General features: G+C 44.5%; 1 protein-coding gene across 1 annotated transcript; it reads right to left on the bottom strand.

Annotated features, from left to right (window-relative positions):
* Positions 1–221: 221 nt before the first annotated feature.
* On the bottom strand, positions 222–10,621 carry LOC135906812 (sulfotransferase ssu-1-like). The gene is made up of 2 exons (XM_065438409.1): positions 10,399–10,621; positions 222–1,367 (listed from the first exon to the last, which is right to left on the bottom strand). Exon 2 carries the CDS (start codon positions 1,362–1,364, stop codon positions 402–404), a length of 963 nt encoding a protein of 320 aa, XP_065294481.1. The 5' UTR covers positions 1,365–1,367; positions 10,399–10,621; the 3' UTR covers positions 222–401.
* Between the last annotated feature and the right edge of the window lie 1,109 nt (positions 10,622–11,730).

Genomic DNA, 11,730 nt, shown 5'->3' with positions numbered 1-11,730 from the left:
AAACCCGTCAATGAACAGTCAACTTGTCAAATGTAATAAGTTAACAAATCTTGTGAGCACAGCGCCGAAGGGAAGACACCATTCTCACGTACGTAAACTTATTTAAACAATGTCTTTCGGTTAGTATAGATTATCCGGTGTATTTTTTTCTTATGTAAACAAAAACTGTGCTTTCACATAGCATTGTTTGTTAAACTACGTTTTTTTTTAATCTTACGGGACGGACATTTCTACATGCACCAAAACATAAGAGCATCTTTTGCTGGGAGAAACGTTATGACATACTTGTGGGGCACTGCACTCGTACCTTTCACAACACTTGTGGCCAACAAAAGTATGAATAGAAAGTTATTCCTGCAGTTCTGCACTCGACAATTCCTTGTGCAGTATTTGCAGTCTTCTTAATTGGGGACAATACGGGGAATGTCCACGTCTTTCCACAAGCTCATGAGGTCCGATCCTTTCGTAGCCTCGATAATCTTCTCCTTCATTCGTCGAATCTGTTCAGATGAGAAATGGTTTTTCCAGTCTCCCACCTGCCCCTTCCTGATGAATTCACCCGTCATTGGTTTCTTTGTAAATTCAAGAACATTTTTAACCCCTTTGAGGAGTTCCGGCCTCAGTGTTTTGAGCTGAGGTAAATCTTTCAATTCCGATTCCAGTGCCTCAGGCCCATCGTTGAGTTCTTTTTTCATGTGTTGCATGCTACATCTCTCGAGAATTTCGCGGTGAAGTTCTGGGTTTTGTTCAATCTTAATGTATTTTTCTTCACCAATGAAAGCCGCGATTTTCAGTACTCCAGACCCGATGTCTCGTTTGAGCTCTTCGTAAGTCAAGAACAGCACGTTGGGGTCATTGCGGTGCGCGTACCAGGAGAGAACGCTCTCGAAGTAGTCTCCGAAGTCGACTCGCCCTTGAAGGAATAACTCGAAGAATTCGTCGAACGTGCCGTGCTCGAAAAGGTAAGGTGGCATGTTTCGCGTGTGATAGTAGAACGACACACAACAGTCGTAAGGATTCCTCGTGATGTAGATGTACTTCGCTTCGGGAGAGTAGGGGTTCTTGTCAAAAGGTAAGTGGGTCTTGAAGGCAGCCGGTCTGGGTGCATAGACAGCGGCTTCCCCTCCTTGCATTTCCAAGAAAGGAAGGCGCAGCAGCAACTCCAGATCATCTTTCGGTTCCTGGGCGTCTGTAAGAATGTTGTAGACGATATGTTGTGTCCACGTAGTGCCGCATTTAGGGTAGCTCACGATGAACAAGTCTCCAGGTCGTGGCTTGTACGCTAGGGTTGACCGTACCGCATCGTCCGGAAAGTGTTTGCCTAGAAATATGCCTTCAATGGTCCGGAACACTTCCGCCGCCATTGTCTGTAATTGAAAGAAGTAGGAGAATGAAAATTTCATCATGCGAACAGGTAATAGCCGGGCAACGCAACCTATCTTTTGTGTTCTTAAACACAGTGTTCCTTAGAGTAACAGTAGCCACATGTTCGTTATATCAACAAACAAGTGCAAACGCACTCTGTGTATGACATTTGGTTGGGAGATGCGAATGCGATTTCGTAAAGATGCCTAAATGACGACGGACCTATAAACAGTGTATGTATGGGCAGTATTTTTCAGGTGAAGAGCAATCGCAAACATGCTTTCTCGGAAGCCAATACGCCAACCCTGCAAATACTTATGCTTTCAGCCATGATTCAAAACATCCTCGCGTACTGGATCTGGCTGTAGAGACCCGAATAAAGCACTTAGAGAAATTCAGCGAACAATGACGCTTTCGGCGGTAACAGCAAATTGGATGGAAAGGTTGGAAACAAAACAAACCAAACCAAGTTGACTGACAAGAATTCAAGAAAGAAATTAGAAAATAAAATCTGTACATTAAGACATAGGGCAGAGCCTTTTTATTTGAGGCCCGAGCTTGTTGCCTAAGGAAAAAAATAAACACAAAGGAGAAAAATATTCGCGTTAGCATGACGCATGTGTGTTCAGCAGTTAACATCCGGAGACAAAGTACATCCTAATGGAATGCCAATACACAGTGAGACCTGTAGGAAACGTTCATCTTCCAGACGCACCAGGATTTAAAGCGATTGTTATCATTAACCGGTCAGCAGCAGAGAAAAGCAAGATTCGTTTAGGGTAGTGTTGGAAAATAAAAGCAGGGAAGAAATAGATGTGACTGTATCAGGATACTCGACTGTATCCGTTACCAGCATAGGCAACTTCGATAAAGCGGCTTTAAGGAAGTAAAAAAAAAGTTAAGCCGACAAAAAAATATGCCGTACTGATATATCTCTATATTACTCGGATAGCAAGAACAGGCTAAGTGACTATCACCGCCTCTGTTCGAAGACGACGCCAATAAATCACCATCATCATCATCGTTAAAAGTTGGATCACATGACATTGCTCCGCCACTGCGAGAGCGCGCACGGTTCAAAAAGGAGCTGCATGTATTTTTTTATTGTTAATAAATTTTGCCCTTTGTATAGAAGAATACTGGTTGCCTTATTTGAACGCAAAAAAAAAAAGGGTCTCGTGGACTTTTAGATGCTTCTTATTATGCTCGGCGCGGAAGAAGTCGAAGAAAGATCAAATGAATTCGTTTTTGTCGTCGCATTGCTCGTTAAAAGTGTAGCAGCAAGGCATGGTCTATGCGAAAGACAACTGATCAGAGATATTTTCCGGATTAAATATTTCTTGTCGGAGCTTATGTAATCGTCAAGGGAACTTACTGTCACAGATTGTCAGCACTCCGACGCTGCCGAGTTAACTTGGTTTTAACGTTTGCCGTTGTGAAAATAATGCATTTTACTTTCTTTTTCATCAGCAGCTCTAATAAAGGCGGCATTCAATACTACATAATACAAGCAGGATATGAAATGAAGTTGCCTTGCACTACAAAAGAAAAATATGATGACCACCATCCTCACTTCGCCGTTTTGCGCTTTTGTTTCTTTAGTTATTTTCGGATGTTTGCTGCTCTAAAACTAGAAAATTAAGAGCTCCAACGTGTCTGTTACCAACCACTTCGGCGAGTAAGAACGATACATTACTGCATGACACGATACGTCTTTTATGCCTGTCAATGAAGGCGCGGGCTTATTCTGAAGCCCACCCCTTGTGCGGGCTATAAAACTTAGAGGAAACGCTACAGACATTTTTCCAACAATAATGCTGGTACGTTACACGACGAAGATACTTGCAGTATTCATTCAGACAGACATAGAGTCAGCATACGAATTCAACAACTCAAGCTTGGCCAAAGAAGTGGCACCCGCAAAGAACCTGCCGTTGCTACATCTTTTATTTATTTATTTATTTATTTCAAGTACCCTCATGGCCCGGCGGACATAATTGAGGGGAGTGGAACAAGACATACAATAATACAGATAACAAGAAATGTAGATACATTCATGGGTCACAGCATGACATATCATTGCATTATAGCATAGCATTGCGTACGTAACATCGCATAGCTTACTGCACTGAGTTTTACAGATTTACAGATGTAACTCTAAAACAAATTAAAATATGATGTAAAAACAAGCATTTACATGTAGCACATTTTTGCAGACAATGTGCAACAGTAATAGCATATCTTTCTGTGGGATATCCAATAGCTAATTATAATATATATATATATATATATATATATATATATATATATATATATATATATATATATATATTGACAGTGCAGGCGGTTTGTGAAAAAAAATGCGTTTGGAGGCGCATGATATAGATGGCGCGACCATACCGAGGGAGACTCGGGATCACGTCGGTTGCGTGTTCTGTCAGAATTAGAGTACTAGAAAACGGTTGAGTGGGGCGAGCGACTGGGGCGGCGCTTGCTTTGCAGTGAGGCGCGCGACTACGAAAGACACTGTGGCGGCGCTGCGATCGAAGTGGATTACGCCGCATCAAGGTCGCACCGTTGGAAACTGCTGGCGACTCTGCTCGGCGGGGTCGTTCGTTTCGCTTCGCGCACTTCCTGTTCGGCACGAGACCGCTGAAACGGTGTTTATAATTTGATATGACATGTATTTATGCCTTAGGAATAAATGCTTTTCTTTCTATTTTTTTATTTCATTTTATTTATTTTTAATTCCTCTCGGTGATAGCGCGTGCAGTGCGGCCGCAGTGTCGGGTGTTATTATACTATGTTTTTCTACGGTTCCCTTTGGAGAACAAATATTTTTCTTGGTCTTCAAGCAGGATGCGTCTCTCGCGTGTATTTTTGCGTGTATACTTTTTTATCAATAGTTCTTGCAGAACGCACACAGAAAAAATGGCCAGGCTTAGCTTGGTTAAGCCAAGAATGCGTTGCATACTGCGCGAGTTGGGGCCCAGCTTTTCCTCCGGCTGTCGTGACGTCACGTCACGTGGTTGCGCTAAAGGTCAATGGTGGCTTTCCGGCCGCGCCCAAGGGCTCAACTGAGTGATTGCAATATGCAACGCATAAAAATAGAAGCGACTTAATAACAAATATAGCATACTTAATAGAGAATAGACCCACATATGAGACGTGCAGCAATGAAAAATGGCTCATACCCTCAATGGTGGCTGCCCGGCCGCGCCCAAGGGCTGAACTGAGTGATTGCAATATGCAACGCATAAAAAAAACATATGCAATCTTTCGGCTGGCCGCTTCAAACAAGTAACACATATCTGCCCCGTGCGGCGCCCTGTACTTAGATTTGCGAGAAGTATTCTTGTAGAAAAAGAAGAAAAAACTTCAGTGCAACATTCCATTCATATTTCCGTCTTCCTCGTGTAAAAGAACGCGGAGTAATTGGCACGGGTTCTTTTATTGCGGTAGGCACACGTGCTCCTAGAACAGTTTCGGGTAGCTATTGTATATGATAATATTTGGCCCGTAAGCCGTGTGAAATTTGTTGGCCAGTCCATGCTTAATAAAAACAACTAAACTCAGTGCCCTTCCACTCTGTGAAGCAGGATGACCAGCGAAGCTGTTTATGTGGGCCCCTTATAGTGGCGAAATACACTTCCGCCGTGGGAGCGCCCGGTGTTGCACAATCTTTGAGATCTGCCCACGTGCAGAGAGTGCCTAACGCCTGCGTCAGCTTCGCCGCGGGTCGGCCTGCCATTGCACTATGTTCTCGATTTCTTTTTACATGCGGGCGCTATAGTGGAGAAAGTAGCCTTGAACCGCTCCGCTGTGAAGCGGATGTAGCGTTGGTCTGCAAACTCGAGCTCGCGTGTCCAAACCAGGTTGCTGAATTCGATGGAAACGAAACGGAAAAACACTTGTGTAATTCTGTTTTCTCGATTTCAACTAAGATATCATTAACTCGCGTTTGTTCCCTCACCCAATCTGCTCTTTTCTTATCCCTTAACAATACACCTATCATTCTTCTTTCCATAGCTCGTTGCATCGTCCTCAATTTAAGTAGAACCCATTCCGTAAGCCTCCAGGTTTCTGCCCCGTCCGTGAGTGATGGTAAGACACAGCTGTTATACAATTTTCTCTGGAGGGATAATGGCAACTTGCTGTTCATGGTCTGAGAATGCCTGCCAAACGCACCCCAGCCTATTCTTATTCTTCTGATTATTTCAGTCTCATGATCCGGATCCGTGGTCACTACCTGTCCTAAGTAGATTTATGCCCTTACCACTTCCAGTGCCACGCCACCTATCGTAAACTGCTGTTCTCTTCCGAGACTGTTAAACATTACTTTAGTTTTCTGCAGATTAATTTTTAGACCCACCCTCCTGCTTTGCCTCTCCAGGTCGGTGAGCATGCATTGCAGTTGGTCCCCTGAGCCACTAAGCAAGGCAATATGATCAGCCAATCGCAACTTACTAAGGTATTCTCCATTAGCTCTTATTCCCATTTCTTTTCTATCCTGGTCTCTGAATACCTCCTGTAAGCATGCTGTGAATGGCACTGGATAGATCATATCTCCCTGTCTGACGCCTTTCTTTATTGGAATTTTGTTGCTTTCTTTATGGAGGACTACGGTGGCTGTGGAGTCGCTATAGATATCTTTGAGTATTTTTATATGCGGCTCGTCTACAGCCTGATGCCATAATGCCTCCATGACTGCTGAGATTTCGACTGAATCAAACGCTTTATCGTAATCAATGAAATCTATATATAAGCGTTGGTTATATTCCGCACATTTCTCTATCACCTGGTTAATAGTGTGAATATGGTCTATTGTTGAGTAGCCTTGACGGAATCCTGCCTGGTCCTTTGGTTGACGGAAGTCTAAGTTGTTCCTGATTCTATTTGCAATTACCTTACTAAATAATGTGTAGGCAACGGACAGTAAGCTGATCGGTCCATAATTTTTCAGGTCTTTGGTGTCCGCTTTCTTATTGATAAGGATTATGTTAGCGTTTTTCCAAGATTCCGGTACGCTCGAAGTCATGAGAAATTGCGTATGCAGGGTGGCCAGTTTTTCTAGAACAATCTGCCCTCCATATTTCAACAAATCTGCTGTTACCTGATCCTCCCCAGCTGCCATCCCCCTTTGCATAGCTCACAATGCTTTCTTTAATTCTTCCGGCCTTACTTGTGGGATCCCAAATTCCTCTAGACTATTCTCTCTTCCATTATTGTCGTGGGTGCCACTGGTACTGTATAAATCTCTATAGAACTCCTCAGCCACTTGAACGATCTCATCCATATTAGTCATGATATTAAAAGGATACATGCTTTGCTGCTGTTGAGAAGGAGCCACTCCCCGTGAGCTTCAAAGTTGTGTTTGCAGAGTAGTTATCAGCAACAATGCGAATGACTATTGCGTGTTTTCTAGCGCTCAACAATGCAACAACTATAAACAATATAGTGGAACTAAAAGAATAATACTATTTGGGGTTTTACGTGCCAAAACCACTTTCTGATTATGAGGCACGCCGTAGTGGAGGACTCCGGAAATTTTGACCACCTGGGGTTCTTTAACGTGCACCTAAATTTAAGCACACGGGTGTTTTCGCATTTCGCCCCCATCGATATGCGGCCGCCGTGGCCGGGATTCGATCCCGCGACCTCGTGCTCAGCAGCCCAACACCATAGCCACTGAGCAACCACGGCGGGTTGGAACTAAAAGAAAGGACACTCATTGCGCCATTTATGCAACTATGCGGGGTAGCTGAATTGGACAAAGAATTGGACACCTTGAGGAGGTTAGAAGGTTTCGACACACCACGCTATGATACTAAGTGCTCATGTTTGCCCCATGGCGGACGTCAATGCTCTAGTCATTCGCGGGTCACGTCTTGTGAACGGTAAGGCTTCCGCGGGTCGGTCCCGCGGGGCTCACCGCCGAGCGCGCGGTTGCTCCATGTGCGATGACGTCATGCAGCCGAAGACGAGCAAACAACCTCCTCTTGCGCCTCATTAGCCACTGCGTTAGGTGGCTTTAGCATCGTCGAACTTGCGCCATTTCTCAATTTCTCGTACTTTTGCTCAAATAGGCCACCTTGCTTCGCCGCTTGCGCTATGCGATGTAGTCGGATTCTCAGGAAAAAAAGAAGTCCCGTTAAGTGCACAGCCAGCATCTGATTATGAGGCGCGCCGTGGTGAAAGGCTCGAGCGTAGTTTGGACTACCTGGGCTTCCTAAACGTCCTCCTCATTCACGGCAAGGGAGCGTCTTTACATGTCACGCCCATGGAAATGCAGCCGCACCGGCCGGGACTTGGTCCCGTGACCTCATGCTTAAGGCGCAATGCAATATAGCCACTAAGCCACCAAGGCGGCTACATTAGCGGAAATAACACAATAGAGCGTCCCAGCATTACCAAGCTGGAAAGATCAACAGTACATTTTGATTAATTCGTTCCCGTGAAGTGTTTGGAGAAACTTTCCGAACGTGGCACCCTGTGCGCACTGGTTACTACGTGCAGCACGAAGCGTAGAACTTGATTATCGATTGCTCCTGTCGTGCCGCTTAGCGCTACATTTTTTTTTATTCGCTGTGACGCGAAATATTACAACAAGCGTTTGATATGTCAGCCTCGTGGCACAGCGTCACTCCCCAATACTTTTTGCATAATTTCTGCCAATTATTATGGCCAACATAAAATTCAGTCTACAGAAATCTGAAGTAATAATTGTTACTGGTGCGCTTTCGATTTGCACTCATTTAACTTCCAATGATCGGCCACACCTGCTTAGTGTATTTTCGACTCTTGCCTCAGACGATGTGCCTCAAGTCGGCTTTGTCTGGGTCTCTGGACATAGTGTAATCTTTTTTAAATGAAGAAGTGGACTCGCTCGCATCGTCGTCACTAAATGGCCGAGTTCTAAATGTTCTACCTGACTTCGCTTTTATTACAGGAGCTAGATTTAAACACATTTTATTTCCAAATTGTAAGAAATCATGCCGACTTTGCGCAGGTGATTTTATACATCAGAATTTCTGGTGCAACACGAGCAAACGCTTTTCACGAGAATGCAAGGTGACCTTATCAAGATTCCGTTGCAGAGGTCGCCACCTAAATTTTTATCTTCGTAGGTCTAGTTTATCGATAACTAACCTCTGGTGTTCTTTAAATGAACCAGAAACTATGGACCATTTCTCTCTTTCTTGCAGTCACTTCTCGTTCCTCCGCAGAATGGTCCTCATGGTTCCAATTAATAAGCTGATGTAAGCGCTTACTACACCAAATGTTTTGTCCTTTGATGCCTGTGAATTCGGCACAAGCCATGAATCAATGATTACTGCTATGCACAAGTTCATTGAAGCGTCTGGAATGCTTCGCTGCTAGTGCACCGTCTGTGAGACGGTTTATTTTTATTTTAGCCACAGTTTATATATAGGCCTTCTGGAAATTTCTATTAGAATTTATAGTTGCCTAATACCTGGTTTTGATTGTTTGCTTTCACCCGCTTTTGACTGTCTGTGCGATGTACTTTTCGCTCAAGCCATTGTGGCCAATCCCACTTGTGTGTACGAGCCATGTTTTAAAACAACAACAACAAGATGGACACTCTAGAAAGTGCTGTCGCCATCGCATGTCGTGCGGCCAGTGCGTCGATCTAGCTGAACCGCTCGACGAGTGCAATAAACCTCGTCACGCGTTAGATGAAAAAGCGACGACAGGGCTCTGTAGTCCTCGCACTTTGGACGCCGTACATTTCCACACAAGTGCGAGTCACCACGCTTGCTCTATAATTTGTTGCTCTAGTGTTTCGTGCGACATAAGACTGTAAAAACAAATGCACTTAACGCGGTAACATAAAATAAAAAGGGAACATATATATTCAATGTGGATGAAGGTTCGCCGCGCACATTGCAGTAAAACTCATCGAAATAAGTTTATTAAATCACGCGGTGACATACTAACATGTCAGAGGGCACAAAAATTTAAAAAAAATAAAAATAAAAAGCAGTAATGCGCTGCCACTTCTCTCCAGATTGCGCACTCTAATGAATGCCCGTTAAACTTGGTGGCGAACGGCGAATAAAGTTTTGATGTTGTCGCCACCCTAAAACCACACTTTCCTGTATCGGTTCCCAAGGATGGGCTAGGGACCTTTCATACATACATACATACATACATACATACATACATACATACATACATACATACATACATACATACATACATACATACATACATACATACATACATACATACATACATACATACATACATACATACATACATACATACATACATACATACATACATACATACATACATACACACACACACACACACACACACACACACGAGCTATTGTAGAGGGAAGTTTCTTCCTCGTATGCGCGTGTGCGTTGCGAGAAAGTGATCTGGGAACTTTTGCAGGAGACCTTGGCAAAATCTGATGACTTCTTGCTTGTAATGCGCGTTTGCTGAGGTACTACCACGGTCTTCCTAGGCTTGTACTATGGACCATGGAGCGACTTGCATGTTCCGGTGCGAACTCCAAAAAAATGAGAGCTCAGCCTTTATTTTTACGTCTAGTAACGAAGTTTCTTGCCGTGCAACTAACGATGATCTTAAAGTGTACTTCATCACCCTAAACTGTATTAGCTTTAGCCTTTTATTGTGACTTTCGGGGGCGCAAGTTGTCATGCTGTCTTGGGCAAGCATTTCAGATCCGAAAGCGACAACAATAAAATGAAAGTCTGGAGTTTTACGTGCCAAAACCACGATATGATCCCAAGCCACGCTGTATGGGGAGGCGCAAACCACATGACTGGTTTCATCCATCTCGGGCTTCCCAGCGTGTACCTGTCTTAAGTAACCGGCACTTTCTAGTTTCGCACTGGCCGGAATGCGGCCGCCGTGGCCGGGATTGAATCCGAGACCCCGAGACAAGGAGCGCAACACCATAGCGCTGCCTTAGCTACCGCGGTGGTTCAGAAAGCGGTAATAAAAGGTAGCAAAATGTAGCAGACAAGCGATACTCACCGAAGCCGTGAGGCGTCAGCGATGTAGCCTGTTTGAAGGCGAACGGCGCGACAAAGTGGTTTCCGCAACAGCGTAAGTGCTTGGCAGACGTCCACTATAGCGCCGTCGCTGTTGACCTCGACGCTCGAGCCGCCGGCACGCTATTATTACAAACAAGCCAAGCCGTAATCTGAAGACGAGGCCATGGCTCAAAGCTCGTGGAACGTCTCGTGGTTTTGTACCTCATCGAAGAAAACGCCCTGTCTCCCTCGAGCAGCTGAAGGAGCCGCACTGCAGGCGTTGTTCCTCGCCAGCATTGTTGGAAATGACAGGGCTGCGTTTCATTCGAACCAAGCGCTGCTTCTCCGGCCAGTTGCCTGCCACTTTGGTGTCAGTGTTGTTGACGACGGGTAACGTCGGCCGTGGCGCAAGTCGGTTAGCACTCAGCCGCAGAAACTTCGTCGCAACTATTGGGAGAGACTTCCGTATCGGTGCGTATAATCATGTCCCCGAGATTATCCAGCCTGAACTGTGGATAAAAAAAAGAAAACGAACTCCAGCATACCTCTTGACATATCTTTATGGCGTCATCATTTCTATATTTTGCTACTTGCATGTAGATATCTGCTGCTGTATACGATCGAACGCGCATTCATAGCCCTAAAAAATTAATTAGTCATGACTGCAGCGTTCATCGACCGAGTTTTGCACGCAAAAACACCTCGCGATAATATATATAAATGTACGTATAAGTCTCCACTAAACGTACGTTTCTAAGAAAAAGTCACTATATATAGTGCGTCAAACAAGGCAAATAAACATGTTGAGCAACCACAGATTTGTAGATCACAGCCCTGTTCCTGTTCCTTAAGGTCCTGTTCTTATTCCTGATAAAAAGAGCTTCCTGGACGTTCCTAGGAAATAGTCGACAAGTTCCCTGCTAGGATATTCAAGTTTGTTCATCATCATCACCTTAAGCTGGTTACGCCCCCTGCAGGGCAAAGGCCTCTCCCATACTTCTCCAACTATCCCGGTCGTGTGCTAATTGTGGCCATGTTGTCCCTGCAAGCTCTTTAATCTCATCAGCCCACCTAACTTTCTACCGCCCCCTGCTACGCTTCCCTTCGCTTGGAATCCAGTCCGTAACCATTATTGACCATCGGTTATCTTCCCTCCTCATTATATGTCCTGCCCATGCCCATTTCTTTTTCTTGATTTCAACTAAGATATCATTACCTCAGGTTTCTTATCTAACCCAGCCTGCTCTTTTCGTATCCCTTAACGTTATATCCATCATTCTTCTTTCCATAGCTCTTTGCATCGTCCTCAATTTAAGTATAAACCGTTTTCGTA

The sequence above is a fragment of the Dermacentor albipictus genome, chromosome 7 (genome assembly GCF_038994185.2).
Source record: "Dermacentor albipictus isolate Rhodes 1998 colony chromosome 7, USDA_Dalb.pri_finalv2, whole genome shotgun sequence".
Lineage (NCBI taxonomy): Eukaryota > Metazoa > Arthropoda > Arachnida > Ixodida > Ixodidae > Dermacentor > Dermacentor albipictus.
This window is presented reverse-complemented; position numbering and strand designations above follow the sequence as displayed.